Here is a 27,795-nt window from a genome sequence, read left to right as displayed (position 1 = left end):
CTCCCTGCTGCTGGGAGCATACTTTTACCTGCTCCACGCTCCGGAATGTATCTCAGGTTCCCGGCGGTCCCAGCCAGCCAATCAGTGACTTCAACAGAGCCGTGCACTGATTGGCTAAGCATGACCTAAGGGGATTGGGAGCCTCAGATGCAGCCGGAGTGTGAATCAGGTAAAGTACGTTGCGGGCAGTGGCGGGTTCAGTGGGGCGGCATTTACGTGCTTGCAGCAGGATAAAAATCCTGCTGCGAGTATGCCATCTCATTAAAGTGACAGGAAAGGTATCCTCAACGGATTTCACTGCGTACTTGCAGCGTCAAATACGCTGCGGATATGGTACGTGTGCACCCACCATAAAGAAGTTTTCTAGATAAAATGTGCTGACGAGCTATCTATATCTTATAGATCAGGGGTGTCAAACTCAGGCCCTCCAGCTGTTGCAAAACTACAATTGCTATCATGTCTGGACAAAAGCTCTGGCTGCCCAGGCATGATGGGAATTGTAGTTTTGTAACAGCTGGAGTACTGAGTTTGACACCTGTGTTATAGATCTCCAATCACTAATGGGAGGGGTGCCAACACCTGGCACCGCAGCTGATCAGCAATTCGGCACTCACACTACACATTGAATCCCCATTCAATGTGTATGGACCACTTAACACTGAGGAATCAGCGATGAAGCAGCGAGGAAAGTGTTTTGGGCGCAAAGTGTTCTCGCTGAATTCTGCACTGAATTTAATTCTGCAAGGAAAGTGTTACGCCCGGAATCACCTTTGGCTGAATTCCGCACAAATAAATTTTTCATTTAATCAAATTCATTCTTTTTTTCCAATTCCGCGCTGAATTTCCACTAGTATTCTGCGCGTAATCTGCACTGTGATGTAAGTAGGCATTAGATGCTGTGAAGTGGTGTAATTTTATCTAATTTTGTTTTTAAATTATGTTATCATGTGAATTTTTAATTAACTACCACTGTGACGTCCCATTCCTGCACATCACGATTGTGGGTGTATAAACCTATGACGTGCAGGAAGGGGCGTAGACTGACGAAGCATGGAAACGCGAAATAGCTGTCTGCTGAGGGTGTACGGCTTCCTCTCTGCTGCCTGCTTTTTAATCATGTATTAAAGCAACACTGAAATAAAGATACAGCACAATCTTGGTGAAGTGCCCCGTGCATCCTTCCTTCTTTGAAAGAATGCATAACAAGTCAGTTTTACCATAGGGCGAACGGCGTAAATGCAAAACATTATGTTATGGACAATATGTTATGGAAAAATAATGCCTGTCATTGCAAAGTACAATTGGTTTTGCCAAAAATAAGGGCTCATGTGGGTCTCTAGGTGAAAAAATGCAAGCGCTATGGCCTTTTAAACATAAAGTGGAAAAAGCAAAAGTGCAAAAACGCAAATTGGCTTTGACCTTAAGGGGTTAAACAAAGAAACGTATGTAAACATGTACCTTTACACCTGGCTCTATCTGCCATTGAATTGCATTCACAAAAGTGTGTACACTAGCAGCAATGATTTTTGTTGTTTCCTATAGTTTATTACAATACAGCAGCCTATGCTTTCCAGTTATATAAAAGGGATTTTCGGATACAAATTTTTATTTTCAAATGAATACTGACAGCTCTATGGGGAAATGTGTGAAAAGAGCCAAATATACATTTTAAGTCATCAAATTCTAGCAGTTGATTACAACTTGATCAAAAGCACACCTGCAATGATTATGCTGCCTCCTCAGAGATGTCATTTCATTCAGAGATGTCATTTCATGATATATATCAGCCTTATCCCAGGGGGGCTTCTAGTATATGTGTAAAGTAAAAGAAAAAAGTATTTTTAATAACACAAAGCCCCCTCCCCTAATAAAAGTCTGAATCACCCCCCTTTCCACATTTTATAAATAAAAATAAATAAATAAACAAATAAACAAACATGTTTGCTATCGCCGCGTGCGTAATCGCCCGAACTATTAATTAATCACATTCCTGATCTCACACGGTAAACGGCGTCAGCACAAAAAAATCCCAAAGTGCAAAATTGCGCATTTTTGGTCGCATCAAATCCAGAATAATTGTAATAAAAAGCGATCAAAAAGTCATATATGCGCAATCAAGGTACCGATAGAAAGATCACATCATGGCGCAAAAAATGACACCTCACACAGCCCCATAGACCAAAGGATAAAAGCACTATAAGCCTGGGAATGGAGCGATTTTAAGGAACATATATTTTCTTTAAAAGGTTTTAATTTTTTACAAGCCATCAAATCAAATAAAAGTTATACATGTTACATATCGTTGTAATCGTAACAACTTAAGGAACATATATAACGAGTCAGTTTTACCCCAGGGCGAACATAGTAAAAACAACCCCCCCCCCCCAAATAAAAAAAAAAAACATTTTTTTTTTTCAATTTCACCACACATATAATTTTTTTCTGGTTTCCCGGCACATTTTAGGCAAAAATTACATCTGCCATAGCAAAGTACAATTAGTTGCGCAAAAAATAAGGGCTCATTTGGGTCTCTAGGTGGAAAAATGCAGGCGCTATGGCCTTATATACACGAGGAGGGAAAAACGAAAACGCAAAAATGAAAACTGGCTGTGTCCCCTAAGGGTTAATCTATTGTGGGTATACATTTTCAGGATGGCTTCCTTATCTGTTATCTTGGGCCACTACAAAATGATAGGCTTACATGAATCAATTATATTTTTGCATTATACATTTGCTTTTTTCTTATATAGCAAGGGTGATGTATTATGTTTTGTGGTATGCTGTTCTCGACCGGCCACTTACTAAGTTGTCCCTGGTGACACCACTTCTGTGGTGGTTGGTCAATGATATAGTACAGCTCAGCCGGTGATGGTACTGTCGTGATGCCAGTGCTAACTTGGTACACAGGTTCGGTGTTACACCTGCTTTTGACTGTGGCTGGCTATACTGTTCCCCTGAAATGGTCCGTGACCTGTCGGGATGTGATGGGTCCCTTGGGCTCTTGTCACATTGGTCCGGAGTGGAAAGATGACCCACTCAAACTGCTCGGTACCGCCACCCACAGAAAGAGGAGAATAACCCAAGGAATGTATAGCCGGTATGTGTTGGTGCTGGTGCAATGATCACTAGGTCCCAGTAGAATAAATAAAATGGCTTTACTGATAGTCTCTTGCAATACAGATTAGCTTTTCAAAAGGTGACTTCTGTGATACAGACTTGAGCTCACTGAATCTATGCTGGGGGATGCTTTAAGTGCTGAGGTAGGATAGCAGTGCTTGTTTAGTTTAGTGTAGAGAAGAATAGAGGAGTTTGTCGGGAGAGCCCCAACCCAGGGTAGTGGTGTGCTCTGCCGGAACTTGAGAAGAGAATACTGAAGAGAAAAAGACTTGAGAGAAGAATACTTGTGTCCGTGTTTTACCAAACCACCTTCTGCCCTGCAGTGTCGGGGTAACCAATCCTACGAGGGTGACACAAGCCCCAGACTATGTTACCGGGGCAAAGCTAAATGTCTGAGCATGTCACGGTTTCACCTGCACTGCGAGATAGAGTAAGTAGACCTTGGTTAAAGTAGCTTTGCTCTATCTGGGTCAGTCCCTCTGCCCTACACTTTTAAGAGAGGTTCAAAGCGTGGGCTGGGGTGATCTCTGACTTGTCCTCATTTAGGGGTTTAACACTGCATAGTGTCTGTAGTTATAGTCTTTGGAAGAAAAGTCTCTGAGTTCTCCATACACGTGTGTCTGACTACTTCACAGCTAGTCTGTCCCGGACAAGGAACCTGGCAGAGCCAGGCCCTGGCTAAGTACAGAGGGTATGCCTGGTCTGTGTGTGTCCTACTCCTCGGAGAATCAGAAGAAAACTCCCTGACTGACTGACGGTACACTTCCTCTCCCCATGTGACTACTTCCTACAGGGTGTGTAAGAGTCTCTGTGAGTGGAGTGGTGGAGAAGAGAGTTTGCAGAAAAAGGAGAATAGGGATAGGTAGAGAAGAAAGAAGCATTTCCACTGGCCCACAGAATCACATAACAAAAACAGTAACCCTATAATGACTACAGCTGTGCAATACATACAAAGTTATACATAGAACACTGACATCTGGTGGCGTAACTCATACACAACCTCATCATCTTAGGTTTGACTACTAGGCTTTTGCGACTGGTGCCCAATAAGGAACACCCGTGGTGGGACACCACATGTACAGACCAGTCATGGTAGTTATGTGGGTACACTGGGTAAGCCCATGAAAACCACTCTGGTGTATACCTAGAGGGCAGCATAAATGCTATTTACCTTAAAGTGCCACCTCCAGTCAGCTTAGTTCACAGTTCTGGATGAAAAGCATTGATACCATCAATGACATCGCTGTGTCATGTCTGCTCTGTCACATCCACTGACAAACAACAATAACTATCCAATAAAAATCTATGATATCCCTGATTCTGATAGGAACGTGCATAGTCAGCGACAGCAGTGTAAGACAGGGCTGGACTGTAACTAAAAGAAATTAACAAAATAAGGTTGGTAATTTGCACCAAATTTGCTTTTATTTTGATTAACTGCTCAGTCTTAAGACCAGTGTTTTGGCTATTTAGGATATAGACATTTATGGCATATCCACTGATCCAATGATTGCTGATACCTCTATTGATTGTAAGAACAGAAGTCCCTTGACTCAAAATAGCAGAGAAGAGAAAGACTGATTATCACTTTTGTCACATATATTAATGGGAAGGGACAGAAAAGGCTTAAAGGGAATGAGTCACTAGAAAATGACTTATTCTTTAAAAAAAAATTTAAGTTGATAATTTTTTGTGACTTTTTTAATTTTTCCATGTTATAAAATAATCCTGAAATCTTGCAGTTTTCATTCTCACCAGTGGAGTTAAAACTATGCTGAGACTTTCTGTTCTGTCTGTGGTGATAAGAGGAAGCTGCTATGATCTGTACAGCATTACAGCGACATGTGAAACCAGTAGATAAAAAGGACAGTAGCAGCTCCCTATAGAATGACCTCTTCAAAGGTCACAGGGTGCGCTCAGTAATGTCTCACATTCATCTCAAGGGGACACTGTCTATTGTCATCTATGCCCATGAGTCTTGCCGTAAAACACGTCAATAAATGCTGTTAAGAACAGCCCAGGAAATATGGCAGCCCATATAACTGTGTACAAAGAGTGAAATAAAATAAAAAATTACAGCCAAAAAATAGAAAAACATTGGAATACACAAACAAGTTTTCGTACCTGATTCTAATCAGTAAAAGAAATTTTAGTTGACACACCCTTTAAGGAAAATATTCAGAATTAGAAAAACAAAGATGCTTTTTTTTCTAAAGCAATGCAACACCTTTCCTCAGTTTGTGTGTGCTACAGCTCATTTCCATTGAAGTGAATGGATCCAATTTGTAATACCACACACCATCCGAAGATGATTATTTTGGATAGCCTCTTTAAAGGCAGGGTTTTTATCACTCCCTGCTGACTGAAAAGTTATTTGCATGCAAAGTAAAATTGTCAATGGACACATAATAAGTTTTGGGTCACTCACTCTTTAAAGATTAATGGCATTTGCTGTAGAGTAACTATTTTTAAATGGTACTCTGTATGACAGTAGGATTTACTACTGAGTTAGGATAGTGGCATTAAAAGTAATAAATGTGGCAGCATTAAATATGCCAAATGTGGGTGGTGGTATTTATTGTACTGAAGGTGGCTGTGTCCTTAATTATAATGTGGGTGGGTTTTGACATTAATTGTACTGTCGGTTAGTGGGGCATTAAAGGGGTAGTGCGGTGGTAAAGAATTATTCACAAATAACACACATTACAAAGTTATACAACTTTGTAGTGTATGTTATGTCTGTGAATGGCCCCCTTCCCCGTGTCCCACCACCCCCACCAGTGTACCCGGAAGTGTTGGTGCGCTATACATACCTGTCACGTGCCGACTCGTCTCCGATCTTCAGTCAGTGAAGTCATCTTCAGTAGTACCGGCCGCCCTCTGCCGCGTCAATCGCGGCTGAGCAGCACCTAAGTTAATTGCCCTCCATTTATATACAACCTGCAGGATGAACAGCTTGTCTTTCCTTGCATGAGCGCTCAAAGGACTGTGACTTCCTGTGTTTTGTTGGGGTTTTTTTGGAACAGAGAAAATACCAAATATCAGCAAAGAGTGAGCATGGACAAGAGTTTGACCTGCTTGTGAACACAACCCCTATTGATTTCTTTTTAAAAAAATCTCGTAACAGGTACGCTTTTAGGCTATGTTTACACTGCGTATGATTCCGTCCGTAGTTTGTACGCCGCCGTACATGTGCGGCTCAAACTACGGGCGTGGGAAAAATCGACATGCGGCCGGATGCATACGAACCGTGAACATACGCCCGTAGTACAGTAATGCTTCCCTTGCTTGATTCGAAGCGAACTGAAACCGTTCATTTACTTGGAAATCTTCGCCCAGCCCAATAAAACTCACAGAACCTTTTGGATCGAAAAATCAAGTTCAATTTGGCTGAAATAAGTACTTCGTACGGGACCGCAAGGAAATCCACCGCCGTTAGTTGGAACATTTCCGTCCTCAAACAATGGTCTTGTTCATTTTTCACGGCGCCGTATACAATCCGGCCGTAATCTCATACATAGTGTACATTGTGCGGCCGTATATCGTATACTTTCAAGCGAACGCATCAACCTCAAAACTACGTGCATATATTCGAGGTTCACACTACGGACGGAAAGATACGTAGTGTGAAAATAGCCTAAGGGTGCGCTCACACGTACAGTATCTTCAGCAGATTTGATGGCGCAGATTTGAATCTGCTGCAGATCCTGTATGTGTGAACCCAACCTAAGAATAGATTCACACACTGCTTATTTGTTGCAGAATTTCTGTTGTGGAATCCATACCAAAATTCTATGACAAAGTAGAGCACACTATTAGTAAATGAGGTTTTAACAAACCCAATTAAACGTGCAAAAATTCACAGCAGATTTAAAGTGTCACTATGTTCAGACCTGGGAGAACAAGTCGGGAGAAGACCTCCTCTCCTGGCTCTGTATCCCATGATCAAAACTTTTGATGTGTGTCTATGACATCTCAAAAGTTTTTACAAGAATCAGTGACACTTAAAGGCTATGTTCACACAACGTTTTTCAAGCTGTTAAAATTTTAAGTCTAAAATAACAGACGTTATTTAGCTGTCTGGCCTCCCCTTGACTGCAATGACTGGTGTTTGCACATTATTCTAATTTGGGTTACTAACTGAACTTTGAGTGCGTCTTAACTGAAAAGTCCATTGAATTTAATAGTAAAGACGGATAAAGGACGGTGACAAAAGAAAAAATGTGTGTGAACAACTGATAAAGAACATCCGCTGTTTGCAGAAGACGCCCGAAAATAATTATCATGTTCATTATTTTGACGTCTGCGGCAAAAACGTCCATTATTCAATACATTGTGTGCATTGGAAGTCCGTCTTTTCATTGACTTCAATGCATTGCCATTGCAGTCAGTTAAATCACGACAAAAACGGATGTTTTTTAAGTATGAAAATCGGACGCCTTTTCATTAATTTTGACGTTGTGTGAACATAGCCTAAGGTATGCTGTGGATTTTATTATTTACAGAACGCTCTAACTCTGGGCCTCTCAAACTAAGAGTTACCCCTCACTGTTAGGTGTGACACAATGGCTGAATGGGTTTGAGGTCCCTGCCTGTGAGAAGATAAAGCTAGCCCTGCAATATCAATGGAGTTTCCATGGTAAGAAAGGGTAAGGGCGAGCCACAGATAAGGAAGGTGAGCTCTTTGGCTTTCTCTATCTCCTACTTCCAGCATCTCCTGTTCTTTGCCATAAGTTTCCAGTAAGATGGCCTTCTCTAGTTAGCACATGCTGCTGGAGAGGTATTATGGGCTGTACTGTGATATCTGGTGCTGCTTAAGCAGTATTTTGTGCTGCACTCTGCTAATTGGTGTTGCTGGTAAGGTATGCTGTGCTGTAGTATTTGGTGAATGTTACATGATATTATACTAAACCCAACAAATGCTAAAAACGTTGCCCCACATATAAATATTCTTTGACCACTAAGAATCATTTACATACTGAGACTTAAAAAAAAAAAAAATCAACTTAGAGCACACTTAAAGTGAACAGGGAAATTCATGCTCTGATAGGCAACAAAAGCCAAAGCATATACTTACACACATCCCCTTCAGTAAACATTGTGCGACTGTAAGTAAATTACTTACAGGTATAAGAAAGGCTGTACAAAATAGGCAAATGATAAATTCTCTCCCTATGTTCTGAAAATGACCTAGTCCTGTACCACTCCTTTTACATCTACTCCTGGCTTCATCTCAAAAAATCAGCAACTGCGTGTGATTCCAATAAAACCCCAGACAGTTAAGAAATAAGAGAATAAAGATAAACTTGTACAAATGAGAGCTGATCAATGATATATCAATGATATAGTGGGCTATTATAATCCAGAAGATTTTATGCATAACAAGTTTTTTCATTATTTTCATAGTAGGTCTTTCCTCCTGTCTTCTCTGCTGACTAGGAAATATAATATCTACAAAAAAATTTTATGCTATCATAAAAGATCCTGTTAATGGCAAACAGGTTATTTGTCACTGATCGTGTAATCGCCATACATGTTTAGACTGTACAAGGATTGCATATATTTTACTTACTAGAATAATTTTTTATGATTATGACCCCATGTATAAGGGCCCTTTCATTTAGTAATTCGCACAACGATAGGGAGGAATTTATCAATGCTTGCATGCCAGTTTTCCAATATATATATATATATATATATATATATATATATATATATATATATAATTTATTTGTGTGTGTGTGTTTGTGCAAGCCCCATGTTGGTCAGAAATTGCCAACATTTCTGTGTTTTGTGCAAAATTTGCAGGCGTTACACAATAATTTGCAACTTTCTTTACACCTGTTTTCTGCTGTAAGCATTGAAACATTTCACAATGAGTGCCCAGAAACAATTGGTGTTTTGCATTGACCTGTGTTTGCAAAGCTGATTGTCTTAGACTGTAAGAGAAATTTTCAAATTCAGGAAGGTATTTGGGAAAAATGGCACCATCTATTGGAACAATCATACAGTCCCTGCACAGTTTTTTTAAGAGCATATGCATCAAAGAAAGGTTATTATAGCTGCACATTTCTTAGGATATGTAAGAAGTGTTGATCTTATTGTAGGACAATAAATGATTCCACCCAAGAACTATTGTGGCCTCCTTGTTTCCTCTCAGAAACTCTTTTTCAAGTGCATGGCCAGCAATAATAATACAGGTCAGTGTGCAAAGATCTTTTTATTTCATGTACAAAAGAAGAAAACGGGGCTCCCATTTGGAAACTAATAATTCCAGTAACCTAGATAGACAAAAGCAGACTGAAAATTCAGCGGGCAAAGGCAAATGAACAGTGACTTCAAAGGCTGACTGCAGGTAGCAACTTAATAAACCCGGTGGGACTCATGTATCGGCCTTTCTACATCATAAAAGGGTGCAAATACCACCACTGCAAATGTGTGCCCTATTTATCAATGTTTTCTTCCATTCTTCTGCAACATTGACATTTTTTAGGAAACAAAGGGTTGCCACAATATAGTGACATATGTATTAACTCTTTAAGCTGCTGATGTGTCGGCAACAAGGGCTCCTATAAAACTAGGGGTGCCAGTCATACAGCAATCTCCAGACATGATGAATTTGTTTCAATGTAAAACATGTTGAAACTATGTAGCAATTTTGGGAACATAGAAATAAATATGTCAAACAGGCGACAGATCTCAGATGTATAAAGCCAAGTGGAACAAGCCATCACACCCCAGAACTGTTATTCTAAGGACTTGGGGTCCTAATCCCCTCACCTCCCACCCTGCCATCATCTATAAGGCTGGCTTCGCAGATGGGGTTTGGGTATATATTTTTAGCCACAACAGGAGCCTAAATTCAAATCTTTCCATGATAATTTTTCCTTTGAGTTGGTTCCACTCCTGGTTTTGGCTAATAATACAGTCCAAATGCTATAGGGGTGAACCCAGCCTTCTTTTATGATCATAAGGTAATATTATAGTATGGTTCCTATTCCAGGTATTGCTGCTACTTGTAGTCCTGCCCTGACAACAATACACACAAGGCTGCTGAGCTCCTCCTGTGGGGGGCGCTACTCACCGTGGTACTCCTGTCCAGGTACGTAGTAGCTGGGGTTCCCGGCCAGGTGCAGGGAGATGAGCACCTCTCCCTGCTCTCCATCGCCCTCCAGCTCACCATGGTGGGTGCAGAGGAAAAAGAAAGGGGAGAACCTAGGGTAATAACCGACTGCTCCTCGCACAATGGCCACACACAGCACCCCAAGCAATAGCACAGTCCACAAGCTGCTCCGGTCCATGGCGGGGACACCCCAAGGCTGCTGCTACTTATTCTATACGCTGCATAAGTGGCTGGAGGGAGAGCGGGCAAGACAAATAGGAATAAAAGTTTACAGGGGAGAAAGTAGATGCAAGTGTCGCCTCAGTGACTGGTGACGGACAATTCAGGAGAAGAAGGGCTGCGTGCTCCGTGCACCTTGTACTGACAGCACCGGAGCCGGGAGTCAGGTGGCAGAGACGAGCCCGAGATGAAGGTCCCCCACACAGAAGCTGCTCGCCTCATCTACTCATCATGTTATCTGTGCGGCCGGACCCGCCCCCCACAGCTCATTGGCCCGCTACCTGTCTATCACCTCCTGCTGGGCGGGGCTTGGAAAGGTGAATGGTCCTCGTATAACATGATAAATAATAGGCGCTAAACGTGTCCATGGCCGGCCGCTCTATCTCCCCGTCAGGTTACAGTGTGGCAGTAATGTCGGCTCTTGTTCTCCGTTATTGTCACTCATTAAGAAGCTGTGGTGACAGAGCAGCTGCTGGGATGCGCACCCCCGGGTCCTAGGACCATGTCAGGAGAACAATGTCAGCAAAAAGAGCCAGAAGAATAACACGTCTGTAGTGGTCACTAACATTTACCTCAGGAAAGGGAGAGGTCATTGAGGACCAAGAGTGGCAGCAATGTGCCACCAAACATCTCCCATAAGAAATGGAGCCCATCCATATTATTAATTATAATGACCATATAGACATTTCGTGCTGTGAATGGAGATCACTAAGGCGCCACACATAGGTTGACTCCAGTGACACTGCCTGCAGGCTGGGACTGGGGGACCGAGGGACAACAATGAACAACCAGTGAGAAGCCGCATGCTGACCCAGTCCTGGATTCAGCCCTTCCATGTTTCCCTGAAAATAAGACAGTGTCTTATACTAATTTTTGCCCCCAAAGATATTCTATGTCTTAGGGCCCTATTTCACGGGACGATTATCGTTCGCATAATCCTTAACAATAAACGATCCAAACGACCGCCATTGCGAAAGACCTGAAATCGTTCACCCATTTACATGGAAAGATAATCGTTACTTATGATTGTTCTTGCGGTCGTCTTGTCGTCACTATTTGCGTTCGTCACTATTGCGAACAACCAAACAACGTCTTATTCAATGCGAACGATTTGCAAACGAGCAACGATAAAAATAGGTCCGGGTCTTATAAAGCGATCAACGATTACTCGTTCGGTTGTTAGTCGTTAACTGCTATTCAATCGAACGATTACCATTTAGATTCGAACGATTTAACGATAATCTGAACGATAATCGTCCCGTGGAATAGGGCCCTTATTTTCAGGGCATTTTCCATGAAGAAGAATTAACACTTATTTTAAACAAAAAGAAATGAACATTTATTATATACTGTATAGTGGTTGTCATCACAAACCAGCATAACTAGACAAAACCAACCACCTTTCCCCCACCTCCCCTTTGCGGCGTGGCGTGGGGGTCTTATGTTCAGGGGATGCCTTATTTTCAGGGGGATGCCATATTTTAAGCTATCCTCTAAATCCTCCACTGTGCCTTATTTTCGGAGGATGTCTTATTTTCAGGAAAACAGGGTATCTGTGTCCACATCTCCCTTGTGAATAACAAGCTTGTAGTACAACTCTCAATTTCCTAAACGTATGACACTCTTAGGGAATACTGGGAGTTGTAGTTTATGAGAGGACAACCCTCTAATACATTGTGGTAACATAAAAAGGAGACCTGGGGCTCCAGCAATAAATATCTCTATGGTGCCAATGGTTATAATGGGATTGTCTATTCATGTGTACTTCATATCCCAGCATAACATATAGTGTAAGTAAATGCTGGGAGTTGTGCTGCGAATACTACAATTCCCAGCATTTACTGAAGTCCTGCAGCTGTTGTAGTTAGAGGGTCATAAGTGCACCGTACACTGGATGCTTTGTGGAAGACAGGAATTGAGGTATATTTGTACGGGATGCATGATCTATGAAGATTTCTTATACACAGTCATTTAAAGGGAACCTGCCGCCCCCCCATGCCGGGGTGACAGGCTCCCGACCCCCTGCTGGAGCCCCCTATACTTACCTGATTGCGACAGGTCCTGCTTCTTGAACCGGTACGGTGACGGAGATTTCAGCGGCCGAAGCCCAGCGCGCGTGCTCCTGAGATGAGTCCAACGCTCATAGAGAATGAATGGAGCATCGGACTCACCATTCATTCTCTATGAGCGTCGGACTCATCTCAGGAGCGTGCACACCAGGCTTCGGGCACTGAAATCTCCGTCACCGGACCGGATCAAGAAGCGCGATCAGGTAAGTATAGGGGGCTCTAGCGGGGGGGGGGGGGGGGAGTCGGGAGCCTGTCACCCCGGCATGTGGGGCTGACAGGTCCTCTTTAAGCATACACGGAAAATCAATGCAGAACTGACTTAGACTATATTTACACATCCAGAAGTGCTGTTCCACTACCACAGATCCATGATTGCGGACAGCACTTTGTGTCTCCGTAGTGGTCTGCAATTTACAGACATTCTAGGCAGTGATCCGTGCCACAATTGCAGATCAGCACTATGACATGTCCTATTTTTTGGCGTCACGGATCACTGCCTATTCACAGATGCACAAAAATTGCAGATGTGTGAATAGGCACATAGAAACCTATTGGTCACAATTATGGAAGAAATGTGAAATGTGCTTACATAGTGTGACATAAGAAAAAGCTTTTGCACGTTGGAATGTGTAAGATGGACATCTGTGGTGACAGTACAGTGAACCTTATAGAATAAATTTGGTAAATGTGCTCTGCATAGAAATGAAGCAGTTCAAACCTTTGGGTGTTAGTGTCATGTGAAAAGTCCAGACCATCCAAAGAGGTTAAAAGAGACAGACTGATAGTATTTAACTACAGGTGCCACAAACCACAGTATTGTGTGTCTTATGAAAATGTCTGCATTATAATCAATCATCTTAAGGTGATGAAACCAGATGACAAACCGAAACGATATGGCCTAGATTTATTATTGCTTCTCGGTCTTTTGGCTATGATCAAGTGTAGTATAGCCTAGATTTATTAAACTGCCCACTACCCATAGCAACCAATCATATTTCACCTGTAATTTACCAGAGCTGAAAACTGAGCTGGGATTGGTTGCTATGGACTGTTTACAACAGTTTGATAAATCTGGTCTTATGACTTTTGCCTTGACTTGAAGGGCTGATTGTAACAGGTAGGAGTGGCTATTGACAGTATCCTTGGCAAAAAAAAAAAAAAAGCATGGGAGATTTATCAAACATGGTGTAAAGTGAAACTGGCTCAGTTGCCCCTAGCAACCAATCAAATCCCACCTTTCATTTTCCAAAGAGGCTGTAGGAATGAAAAGTTTAATTTGATTGGTTGCTAGGGGCAACTGAGCCAGTTTCACTTTACACCATGTTTGATGAATCTCCCCCATAGACTTTCCATCTGCTCATTGCAGAAGACACACTTACTTTGTGTGCTTGATGAGAGCACATAAACACCATGCTTTCATGTCTGCTTTGCACCAGTGTGCTCCTGCATTGCATCTCCAGGTCCGCACACACTCACAGCCTGCTTAGCCAATCACTGCACTGAGCTGCCGCAGCCAGTGAATGGCTGAACGGGCCATCACTTAGCAGGGACCCAGGGTAGCATGCGGGAGCGTGCCGATGGAACGTGGACAGGTAAGCAGATAAACAGTAATAATATATAAGACCAAGGGGGGATATATCATGCTGCTTTGCACACACAAAAAAAAAAAATTACTTTTGGCTGTTTGTTCTGCTCATGCCAAAGAGGGAAAGGGGGCAGCTGACCAGGATCTGCTGCAGATTTGATGCAGCAGACATCAATGTAAGTAAATGATTAAAGGGGTTATCCAGCACTCGCGCATTTTTGCATCTTGCTGTCATATAATAAATCACAACAAACATTATATGCTTCTTCACGCTCTTCCGGTGTCCCAATGCGGTTGATGATATACCCAGCTGTCTGGTGCCACCGTTACTTCAGAGACAAGCTCGTCCACAGAAATTTGAGGAACACTAGTGACCACATCGGGACACTGGGGTTGCGTAGAGAGGTAAGAATATAATATTTGTTATGTTTTCTTATATGGCAGCATACCGACCGGCCGTTCCGTGACTTAAGTACCAGCCGGATGATGCAGGCGCATCAGAACCTCCCACAGCACACTATGAAGCAAGCCGGCCGGAGCTGCTCGCTTCATTGTCTAAACTGACAGGGTTCAATGAATTGCGGCCGCAGAAAACTGACATGTCAGTTATTTGCGGGGCTGCACGGGATCCCAGACAGAGCGTATATGATGTGTATACGCTCCGGCCGGGTTCCAATAGATCAATAGGCAGTATTTACAGGTGCATAATACTGTGCACGTACTTATATGCAGTGTGAACATAGCCTAACATTGATTTGCTGTAAATACATAAATAAATAAATAAAAGCCTGTCCTTAATAAACATTCAATTCACCCCTTTTCCTATTTTACAAATAAAAACTTAAAAAAAAAAAAGGAAGCATATTCGGTATCTCTGTGAGCATAATTGTCCAAAGTATTAAAATATAACGTTACTTGTCCCGCAAGGTGAACGCTGGGATTTATTGTCATATCATATATCAAAAAAAATGAATAAAAGATGATCAAAAAATTCCATTTACACTAATGTGGTACTATTTTTAACTACAGATCATGGTCCTCAAAAAGATCACTCAAACAACTCCATTGGTGAAAATTTGTAAGGGTCAGAATATGTCATTTTTTTTTTAAATGTAGAAGCGTACCTACGTTACGTGAAACAACTGTCACGCTGCCACACTAATTAGGAGGTACTGGTGTCCTTCGCTACCACTTATCCTGCGATGGAGTTTTTAAGAAGATTTGAATAAAGAGTAAAGTTTTAATGGTGAGTGCCCTCTCCTACTTTTTTTTATATTTAAATTTAAAGAGGTTTTCAGGATTTGTATTAATTAATAGCTTATCCTTAGTAGGCAGGGGAGTTGCTAGGGTCCTAAAACAAATCCAATTTTCTTTTAATACAATGAGAAAAATAAAAAATAATGATATAGCCAGGACAGATTCTAGCCTTAGTACAGCCTGAGGCGAAAACTGAATAGCACGCCCCCCCCCCCCCCCAAAAAAAAAAAAAAAACACAAAACAAAAAAAAACCCAATAAAGACAAAAGTACAGTTTTAAGTGCATATAATGTTCAGTATGCAACAGTATCAGCACAGCTGAGTGCATACCTCTAAATGACAATCATACAGTTACCAAATTATACCACTATACAAAGAATAAATATCACCATACATATTACCATCATACTGCTACTGAAAAAAGCCACTTTACTAAGATCAACATCATATAAACACCGAATAATACACACAATGACTGCATATTACCACACCAAAGTGACATCACCAATATTCAATGTAAACACACGAATGCAGTTGTGATTTTTTCTTTTTTATATGCACATTTTTCATATCTTACATGCGGTAAACATTTTCACCCTTGGTGCAAATATCGCTTGTAAACGGGGAAGAGATAAATAAAGTCCACGGCTCACATAGAGCTCTTACAGTCCTCTCGGAACAGGGTCTTGACGTCCGCGTTCACATGCTGCGACATTTCGAGTGCACTCACTCTTTCTCTAAAGTGTCTTTCGAGTGTACTCACTCTGATGCTTGAGAAAGAGTGAGTACACTCGAAACGTCGCAGCATGTGAACGCGGACGTCAAGACCCTGTTCCGAGAGGACTGTAAGAGCTCTATGTGAGCCGTGGACTTTATTTATCTCTTCCCCGTTTACAAGCGATATTTGCACCAAGGGGGAAAATGTTTACCGCCTGTAAGATGTGAAAAATTTGCATATAAAAAAGAAAAAAAATCGCAACTGCATTCGTGTGTGTGTTTACATTGAACATTGCTATTGGGGTGGCAGGCCCCTAATTTGCACGCACTTTAATCCGGGGAAGTGGCAGCTTTCATTTATTCACATTACATCACCAATATTACCACTACTCAAGGGAAAAATAATACTGCCACATTTTGACCATGAATGAAAAATACCACCACAGTACTGCTGCTAAAGTTCAGCATTACCCCCACATAGTGACAGTATAGGGATAAGGGCGTAGTTACATCTAGTGACTCACAGTTGGTGTATTCTCTAATCAGTGTTGATCACTTTTCTTCTTTATTCGGTGCAGGCCATCATAAAAACTTATTTTAGTCATGACTTGTGCCTGCAGCATCTACAGGACAAACATTTTAGGCTCCACATGTTTCCAACACTCTCATCACCCCTATACAATAGTGCCCCAAACATGAATGGCTCACCCATTGGACACCCACACAGTAATTAGCCCCTTCTATTCCTCCATGGTGTAAATACCCCACTCTTGCCCTGACACTTTATAAGATCACAACTGTGCCACCACACTATTGTAGTTCCCCCTTTCTTATTAAAATGAATTCCTTATTTGCCCTCAATTAACAATAATCATCCTCCTGTGCCTTCCAGGTAATAAAAATCCCCCTCCTGTACCCCCAAGTTACAATAGTTCAAATTACTGTGCTCCAAAGTAGCAGTAATCCTCCCAAGTAGCAATAATATCCCTTCCTGTTTTCCCAAGTAGCAATAATCCTGCCTCCAGTGCCGCAAAGTGTCAAGAATTCCCCTCCTGTGCCCCTTAGTATTAATAATACCCTTTTCTATGTCCCCAAGCAGTAATAACCCCATCTCCTTTACCCCCCAAGGAGTAGTAATCCCCCCCTCCCCTCCGCCCATCTCTTTCCATTGGCTGAATATAGCTCCTAGTCCATGATACACTGTGAATGGAATCTTCCTGGCATCAATAGATGTAGTACACATAGTGAGCACTATATAACTGTAGCAGAGCTGTATGTCATTTGGCACAGTTATTAATATAAACCTACATTCTGTGCAACAGTGCAAGTGCAAGCAATGCAACCTGCAGAGTCAAGTGACAAACTGTACTCTGCTAAATCGTGCATGGCCCCTGACATTAAGACACAGTAACTCACATGAAGAGCAATATAGATATGTAGCAGAGCTGAGTAATTAATTGAGTAGAAAGACAAACCAGCTACTCACCTCTCCAGTCGCTCCCACACTGCTGTCTCCCTCTAGATGCTTCCTGCTGCAGGCTGCTTTCCGATCTCATGGAGCAGCTTAACCAGGAAGACATTACTAGCTGCTCCAGATCACTTCTAGATCAGAGGCATAACGCAACCTGTGGTCTAGAAGAGAAACATACAGGGCCACATGTATCATCCGGCAAACAGATGATTTTCGGCGGAAAGTGCCGATTTGCGTATTTTTTTATATGCAAATGGCCGATTTGCGAATGAAAATATTCGCGAATCGGCACTTTCCGCCGAGTACGCCAGGGGGCGGAAAGGGGGCGGAAAAGGGGCGGAACGGAGGGCGCGGACTCAGAGTCCGCGCGATTTACCATCCGTTCCACCAAAATGTACGCCGAAAACCTACTCCAGTCCTCAGCTGGCGTAGGTTTTCGGCGGTGCGCAACGGCGCGCACGGGATTTATGTAGAGGCAGTCCGCCTCTACATAAATCTCCGTAGCGCCGGAGCTGCGGGGGCATTTTTACGTCCGGCGTAAAAAACGCCGGACTTAATAAATGCCTCCCGCAGAGCAGAGAGCTGATCATTTCCTACTCTGTTCCTCTTGTCAGCTGTGTCTGCGTGCTTACCAGGACACAGATGACAGCAGGGGCGCCCCATACAGCACAGGAGCAGGGAATCCGCATCCTGCTGCCTGTGGTGGTGGGGCAAGCAGCAGCTTCACCTGATATTGCAGCTCATCCCATGAAAGTAAATGAAATTAAAATACCAATTACAGCTCTACCAGATGTATGGCAATATGCCTGTAGATCAACCTACAGATTTTTAATTTGATTCAGGTATGGGCTCTGACTGGGCCATTCCAAAACTTTGATCCTCTTCTGGCAAATGCTATTCTTCTCTTGGTGTCCTTTGTTGACTGATATTTTGAAATGTTCATAGTACCTCCTGCAGTTTCAGCTGCAGAAGACAGCCTAAAAGCATAATGTTTCCTCCACCATGCTTCACTGGTGGTATGGTGTTCTTGCGATGATGCACAGTTTTGGCTTTGAACCAAACATATCTTTTTGAATTATGGACAAAAGGATTCAACTTAAATCTCATCAGACCATAACACGTTTTCCCATATGCTTTTGGCAGACTTTCTTCACAGCTTTTTTTTTTTTTTTTTTTTTTGAAAACATGGCTTTTGGCTTGGATATTTTTCATTTCTCAGATACTGATTGCCTATCCTAAGGATAGTCCTTCAAGCAAAAAAAAAACAAATCTGGGAAACCTATTTAAAGAATGATGTGACCATGATAGGTCATCACTGAATGTCTTGAAGGAGTAGTGTGGTGTAAAACTTTTTTTTCACTAAATAACACACATTACAAAGTTATACAACATTGTAATGTGTGGTATTTATGTGAATGGCCCCCTTCCCCATGTTTCCACCCCCAAAGCTTGACCCAGAAGTGTAATGTTGCATACTCACAGAATCACTCTCGACCCCTTCAGTCCTAGCCGCCATCTTGGGACGATTATGTCACTTCAGGAGGCCGACCTGACTGCTCCAGCTCTCCCTCATGTCGGGCCCCCTCCAGCGAGTCAGCAGCTGCTCAGCCGTGATTGGCTTAGCATAACAGACGACATCTGGGGCTACAGCCAATTAAAAGGCTGCCAGTGCGCATGATTGGCTGTAGCCCCATTTAGTGAAAAAAAGTTTTACACTGCACTACTCCTTTAATAATCAATTTTTTCCACAAAATTTGTGAACTTCATGAACTGAACTTAACAAAGGTATACTCACCTGTCTGCACTCCTCTGGTGTCCCTATACATGTCCTCTGCCGCCTCCAGCCTGATCAGGCAATCACTGACTGTGGGACAGCGCTGTGGCCAGTGATTAGCTGAGTGGGCTGTCACTCTTGAGACACAAGAGTGACAGCATGCTCAGCCAATTGCCGTCTGTGGCGCTCTTACTTCTCAGTCAGTCACTGTTTGGTTGAGTAGGCTATCACTCTACGCTCAGCCAATTACTGGCCATGGCGCTGTCCCTCGGTCAGTGATGTCAGTGGACATCTAAGAGGACTCCGGGGGAGTGCTGACAGGTGAGTAAACCTTTTTTTTTTTTTACAAATTTTCATCAACAAAGCCAAATTTTCTTTACTAAATTCGCTGCAAATCCAGTTTTATTTGATTCATGTAGCTCATCTCTACTCAAAAGCATTTGTTTGTCCTTTATTACTTATTGTTTATAACTGTTAAGAATTGTGCTTTATAATACAGTTAGGGCTGCAGTATTTCCTATCTTCTATAAATATATTCTAAATGGACACTCTCCTGGCATATACTAGGCCAAGTTGGTGTATAAATTGGGAGATTTTCATATATACACTGAAGTGCACCACTTTATGTTATTTGAGTGTTAGCAATCACAGTAATTGTGATGAAGAAAGGACATATATTAGAATGTTTCGAATGATATCTATCAAACTACATTTTTGCTACCACATAAACCTGAAGAGGGTATCCCATAACATACAGCCAATATGATAACATTAACCCTTATATAAAACTGATCTGGTACTCAGGATACAACATAAAATGTACATTCTTGTGTTACGTTACCATGATCATACTGCAGTAATAAATACTTTATCTACAAATTCTCTCCTACAAAATGATGAAAGAACAGGAGCTATCAGTTTACTTTCATTATGAATGTAGGTATTTTAAAGGGTTATAAAATTACCCGAGATTCCTTTTCTTTAAAAACGTCAGCAAAGAAAGACCTTGATGGAGTGGTTTATGATATGATACTGAATTGATCAATCAGGTCAAGGTATTGCACTCAGTTATCAGCAGCAATGTGTGCTATGACTAAAAGCTGGTTGAAAATTGATATTCCTGTTACTATAGTACAAGCGTAATGATGAAAATGATAAATGATAAGCTCAAAAGCATCTTATCTAAGTCTACCAAAATGTATAGTGTCACATGAACCATGTACTAATGATAGAACATACTATAGGTTCCTTTCTAGCTAGCTTACCACAATAAATGGATGTGATGCCTTAGGGAGTATATTTTATATTTAAGCTTTGCAAAGGTCTTTGACAAAACCTGTTGGTGAATTTTTATATGTAGGTTCTACAAATTTTTAAATGTTTATTTTACAATATTTAATGAGGGCATGAAGATATTGGTATTTGCTTAGTCTCATCAATCCTTGCATCAATCCATTCCAGGCATTCCCTATAGAGCATCTGTGATTTATGTATGTAAATGTTCCTTTGCATAGAACACATAGTAACTGGAGATAAGTTAAAGCTATGATGGAAATATTTGATCTGACTGCTGCTGTGTTATGGCCATACAATAACAGCAATAATACAACACATTTTTGGCCTAGTTCTCATTTCACTTTTTCTTTACACAGAAGCACAAAAGTAACGGAGAACAGCTTGCATAAAATAAGAGGTGGACTATATATGACTAGCTGATGTTTTCTTTATCTGTGATGACTGATCTCTTCCCCTGCACCTGACTTCTACAGTTCTCCCTGTGGTATTTGTATTGTTTGCTGTGCATCAACAACTCTAGTTGAATGTTCATTTCCTGCCAGGACAGACAAAGACACTAACAAATTAGATATAGAGAGTAGCAAGTATCATTGCCACTAACCTTTGAAAATGAACAAATGATAAAATAAATTCCTAAAGGGAGTTATTAGTATATATTTTTGATTTTTATATAAATATATTTTTTTCTTTTTAGTATTTACCTTTTTAAAAAAAAGAGATTGTGGATTTACAAAGATTTTGTGCAATTGGATAAAATAAAGCATTATGTCCTCCATTCGTGAATTGTAGATGCAAGCCCTGTGCATTTATACAGGTCACTGAACTCTCAGGTCACTCCTACTATATTTAATCATTTATAGCAGGGAGTACATTATTGCTTGTAAGACATGCCTTAGCTGCTGCAGAACCACTTAGAAAAGGAAAAAGAGGACATTTCTGTCCATCTGATTTCTTCAAAACTCCCTCAACAATTTCAGGAAAATGACCTGCTGTATTTTATGGTCTGTGGCAGTTTTTGTATAATACACAGTATTGCTGCTGAATAGCCTCTTCTTCAGAGAGTGAAGGAGCACTACATGCCAGTCAGTCAATGGCTGGCACAGGGATTGCATACAATAGTAATCTGTGACTTCAGAAAGAAATAAGCAGTGCCATTGCAGCACCACTTAGAAGCCGGACAGATGTTAGCTTGGAGTCAACAGGAAAATCTAAAAACCCACATGGCATTTACCTTAATGGCATTTTTTTACAGTTTAGTGGCGTTTTTAGGCTATGTTCACACTATGTATGTGTGCGGCTGTATTTTTTATGCAGCTGAAACTACGGCCGTGGGAAAAAATAGACATGCGGCTGAAAAGATACGGTCATTTACTTGGAAATCTGGTTCAACTAAAAATAACAAATAAAATCTTTAGAAAGTGATGCAAACACCTCTGGATGCATCTGGGAAAGCAGGGAACACAGTTTACATGAATTGCTATTACCGGGGTTTGCGATCCTCTGCAGTAATGCCGATGCCTCTCATGGTTAATATATTTAATTAATAAAACACATTTTCGTTGTAATAAAGTCCCTTTCATTGTTCAATAATTAAATTTAAACGAATCCATCATTTTGCAATTAAATATACTGTTAAAATAAATATATATATATATATATATATATATATATATATATATATATATATATATATATAAATAAATGTATATTTATATATATATTTATTTTTTGACAGTATATTTAATTGCAAAATGATGGATTCGTTTAAATTAAATAATTGAACAACGAAACTGATTTTATTACAACGAAAATGTGTTTTATTAATTAAATATATTAACCATGAGAGGCATCGGCATTACTGCAGAGGATCGCAAACCCCAGTAATAGCGATTCCTGTAAACTGTGTTCCCTGCTTTCCCAGATGCATCCAGTAAGCCGTTAATTCATATTGCCGGCAATAGAGCATTCTGTACTAATCATCACTTTACTTTAATGAAAACATCAAATGTTTCTTCTAATTATGTTATCACAATAGCATTATTAGAAGAAACATTTTGAATTATATGTGCGCTCAGCTGATTGGCTGATTGGCTGAGTGGCTGAGCGCACATATAAAGAGCCGGTCCGCAGTACAGTGACTTCATTGTGCTGCGGACCAGCGAAGAGGACACATCGGGGTGAGTATACAGCTCTCCCCACCCCCTCCCCAGCACTGCACCCATCCCAGTAAGGAAGGGGGGTCACTTAACCCCTTCCTTGCTGGGATGGGTGCATTCTGACATCAGTCTGGCCCCCAAGGGGTTAAGGGGGATGCAATACATCCTCCCTTAACCCCTTGGGGGCCAGACTGTAAGCAGCAATCTGTAAAGATGCTGCATACTGTAAGGAGCACAACACCGCTCACAATGATGGGTGTTGTGCTCCTGTTTGTGTGTTTTTTGTGTGTTTCTCCCTTTTTGTTTTTCAGATATCGGTATCCTGTGGATTACGTCGTATTCGGTGGACTACGTCGATGACCAGCGGTTGTTTGGTGTTTTTTTTAAATAAAATGGTCAATGAGGGGTGTGGGGGTGTTTTTATTTGAATAAAAAAAAATGTTTCACTTGTGTGTTGTCTTTATTTCTTTACTTTATAGACTTAGTAGTGGAAGCCGTCTAATAGACGGAATCCATTACTAAGTCGGGGCCTAGTGTTAGCTGGTATAAAATGGCTAACACTAACCCCCCATTATTACCCCAGTACCCAATGCCACCAGGGGTACTGGGAAGAGCCGGGTGCCAGTGGTCCCGGAGTGTCAAAATTGGTGCTCCTGGACTGGGGCGGCAGCAGGCTGGTAAGATTTAGGCTGGGGAGGGCCTAAAACAATGGCTCTTCCCACCCGGTGTTACCAGGCTGCTGTCGCTTGGTTTTTAACCCGGCTGGTTATAAAAATAGGGGGGACCCTATGCGTTTTTTTTTTTTTAAATAAATAAATAATTTTAAAAAAAAAGCATAGGGTCCCCCCTATTTTTATAACCAGCCGGGTTAAAAACCAAGCGACAGCAGCCTGGTAACACCGGGTGGGAAGAGCCATTGTTTTAGGCCCTCCCCAGCCTAAATCTTACCAGCCTGCTACCGCCCCAGTCCAGGAGCGCCAATTTTGACGCTCCGGGACCACTGGCACCCGGCTCTTCCCAGTACCCCTGGTGGCATTGGGTACTGGGGTAATAATGGGGGGTTAGTGTTAGCCATTTTATACCGGCTAACACTAGGCCCCGACTTAGTAATGGATTCCGTCTATTAGACAGCTTCCACTACTAAGTCTATAAAGTAAAGAAATAAAGACAACACACAAGTGAAAAATTTTTTTTATTCAAATATAAACACCCCCACACCCCTCTGACCATTTTATTAAAAAAAAAAAACACCAAACAACCCCTGGTCATCGACGTAGTCCACGTAATCCAACGTAATCCACAGGATACCGATATCTGAAAAACAAAAAGGGAGAAACACACAAAAAACACACAAACAGGAGCACAACACCCATCATTGTGAGCGGTGTTGTGCTCCTTACAGTATGCAGCATCAGCCTTACAGATCACTGCTTACAGTCTGGCCCCCAAGGGGTTAAGGGAGGATGTATTGCATCCCCCTTAACCCCTTGGGGGCCAGACTGATGTCAGACTGCACCCATCCCAGCAAGGAAGGAATTAAGTGACCCCCCTTCCTTACTGGGAGGGGTGCAGTGCTGGGGAGGGGGTGGGGAGAGCTGTATACTCACCCCGATGTTGTCTCTTCGCTGGTCCGCAGCACAATGAAGTCACTGTGCTGTGGACCCGCTAATTATATGTGCGCTGAGCCGATCAGCCAATCAGCTGAGCGCACATATAATTCAAAATGTTTCTTCTAATAATGCTATTGTGATAACATAATTAGAACAAACATTTGATGTTTTCATTAAAGTAAAGTGATGATTAGTACAGAATGCTCTATTGCCGGCAATATGAATTAACGGCTTAATGGAGCTTCCTGTACTAATTAATATTTAATTAATAAAACACATTTTCGTTGTAATAAAATCAGTTTCGTTGTTCAATTATTTAATTCTGACGAATTCATCATTGTGCAATTAAATATACTGTCAAACAATAAATATATATATATAAATATACATTTATTTATATATATATATATATATATATATTTATTTTAACAGTATATTTAATTGCACAATGATGGATTCATTAGAATTAAATTATTGAACAACGAAAGGGACTTTATTACAAAGAAAATGTGTTTTATTAATTTAATATATTAACTGTTAGAGGCATCGGCATTCGGCATTATTGCCGGCTATTTTTGAAGTACTCCGTACGGACCGCCTGTCAATCCACGGCCGTGAATTTGCACATTTCCAGCCGCAAACAATGGTTTTGTTCATTTTTTACAGGTCCGTTTACGATCGGGCCGTAGGCTCATACATAGTGTGCACTGTGCAGCCGTATATCGTATACTTTCCAGCGTACGCATGAACCGGAAAAATGAACCGGAAAAATACGGCCGATGATTTACCGCCCGCAATACAGCCGCACAGATACATAGTGTGAACCTAGCCTTAGGCATTTTATTAAAATCACCGAATGCTCCAGCTATGCCATTTTTGTAATCAAGAAATAGTGATATTTTTCTTTACATAGACTTCTATATGGGAAAAAATGGCAGAAAATCTGTATCTATATGTCTAATGTCTATATGCAAGGCATTTTGTTCTGGTATATTTTCCTCCAGTTCTTCAAAAGATATATAAAAGATAAGAAAAGCTGCCAGAAAAAAGATGCAGGAAAAACAGCTGGCAGTCTTTTGGGCGTGGGAATGTGCCATCATTTAGCGGGGACAGGCGTCCGTCTATTGATAATGGGAGCCACAAATAGCGATCATGATCGGCACATTCACATAGTAGGAAACTAGCCATAGATCTCCACATTGTGCATGAAGCAGAAAACATACCTCCTTTCAGTCACCAGTTGCGGTGCTATGTTTTACCGGTAACCCTGGCAACATCGCATAGCTGTTGGTGAAGAAAATTGAGTATTGTAGATCACAAAAATGTTGAAACGTTGCCTTATGGTCAGAATATAATGTTTATATAAATATTATTTATTGGCAAATCAAATTATTTTTATTACAAATATGTAAAGTATGAATCAACTTTGTCAGCTAAATGTAATAAATGTTTTTACAATTTATATTTACAAATCACAAATTATTATACTATACTATATGAAAATTCGGTGTGAAGTGGTGATCACTTGTCTATAAGGTTTTCAATTAATTCACTATTGCTAATTAAATGCAACACAACATGAAAATTGGTGGCATCCCTTATTTATAGCCTGAGTTGATTTCAAATTTATTTGTTATATCTTATTAAACAGTGGATAACTAAAAAGAATAAATCAGGCTTTCAAAGTATGGATAAACCATCAAGGCTTATTAATGTCCTGTGGGAATATTGGATTCGATCAGAGGTTATCCAACATGCCTCAAAAATATATGTACAGTTTTCTACTGGGAATATGGTACATACTTGTGTTTCAGTGACAAGAGGTTAATGAAGTGAAAGAAGAAGAAGAAATGTCAATTATTGAAACAATCACAGCAAGCATCTGCAAGCTTTTATGAATCTTTTTAGACACAGTGAACCTGGGGAAGGTGGGGGGATGAGTGTTTCTAGGTGGTCTATTTATATAATCATATATATATTCCAATTATAAGAAATAAAAAAGGAAAGCACTCACCCCAAAATTTACTAGCATTTATTTTAAAAACATCACAAGGAGGGAGGAAAAGATCAGTACAAGCACGCACCTGGAGTGAGAACCATTTAGCATCAACTGATGCTTTTGCCATTAGAAACGTCAGTTTGACCCAGAACGATCGTCCTGACAGTGAGGAGGGGAAAACTGCATTGTGCATCAATGACCTATGGTGAGAAAGGGGTTAAATAAGCATTGTGGGTTTTTTCCCCAGCAATTTTAACTCTTTGGCAGTTTGGACAGTGACTTTACCTTTTTCACTTTTCATATATTTTTTTTTAAATTGTTTATTTTTTGGCCAAGAAAACATAGATACAGCACTAGGGCAGCTTTCACCTTTAGACACCGTAAGTAAAATGCTAAACAGTAATCACAGGGGGTGGGTGTGAGTCTGCCATTTCATTTATTTTCTTGGTCAGTACAATTAGGACAATATCAAATTTATACAGTTTTTGTTATGATTTACTACTTTTATGTAATAAAACAGTCTGAAACCCGTGTCTTTTTTAAATTTAATTTAATTTGTGAAATGAACAGTACTTTTTATTGGAACCATTTGAGGCTATGTTTTGTCAGTATTTGTAGCCAAAATTAGGTGCGTATGTTATGACAGGCAGGCGTAGACAAGACAAAAGACAGTGGGCCCTAGATCTGAACCCACCCACTGTCACCTGCCTACTTGCCTCAGTCGACCCTAAACGGTCGTGGACAACCACGGAGTCGGTCCCTACACTGCGTAGGTGAATACACAAAACGTAGACAGACAAACAAAACACAATAGAGGATAGTCAACTAGCAGGGTCAAAACCAAACAGACAACGCAGTACAAAATCAGAAGGAGAGCGGATAGTCAAATGTCAGGCAAGAGGTCAGAACACGGGTAGAGCAATAGCAAGGGGATTAGGACAGGGACCGCTGGGAAAGGAGCAGGGGAGCTGGGACTAGTAACAACTAATAGCCAGCAGGGAACTGAGGGATCTGACTGCTTTTTATCCTGAATCAGAGACTAGGTCCAGCAGCTGATTGGACCAGCCCTGATCCCAGCACCAAGCTCAGCTGAACAGATCTAGCAGTGCAGTAACCCCTGCACAGCCAGAAGTCTGACAGGCAAGGTAGGTGTGGCTGGAAAGTAAAACACAGTTCATTCAGTGCAAACACAGACAGAAATTCAGCGCTTCCTCGGCCGCCCGGTACGGACTGAGGAGCGCAAAGTCACATTTCTAACAGTACCCCCCCTCTTATGAGGGGCCTCAGGACCCTCACTCAAAGGACGAGGCTTAGAGGGGTTACAATTATGAAATTGTCTAATGAGACGGGGAGCGTGGACATCTCGGCTTGCCACCCAAGTCCGTTCTTCCGGGCCGAACCC

General features: G+C 41.2%; 1 protein-coding gene across 2 annotated transcripts in view; it reads right to left on the bottom strand.

Moving 5' to 3' along the window:
* The window catches only part of RELN (reelin), a 524,687-nt gene extending 513,993 nt beyond the window's left edge, over positions 1–10,694 (bottom strand). For both annotated transcript variants that reach the window (XM_069977829.1, XM_069977836.1), the window contains exon 1: positions 10,202–10,694. In XM_069977829.1, the coding sequence (XP_069833930.1) occupies positions 10,202–10,418 (217 nt within the window). In that variant the 5' untranslated portion in view covers positions 10,419–10,694. The remainder of the gene's footprint in view (positions 1–10,201) is intronic.
* Between the last annotated feature and the right edge of the window lie 17,101 nt (positions 10,695–27,795).

The sequence above is a fragment of the Dendropsophus ebraccatus genome, chromosome 1 (assembly GCF_027789765.1).
Source record: "Dendropsophus ebraccatus isolate aDenEbr1 chromosome 1, aDenEbr1.pat, whole genome shotgun sequence".
Taxonomy (NCBI): Eukaryota; Metazoa; Chordata; class Amphibia; order Anura; family Hylidae; genus Dendropsophus; species Dendropsophus ebraccatus.
This window is presented reverse-complemented; position numbering and strand designations above follow the sequence as displayed.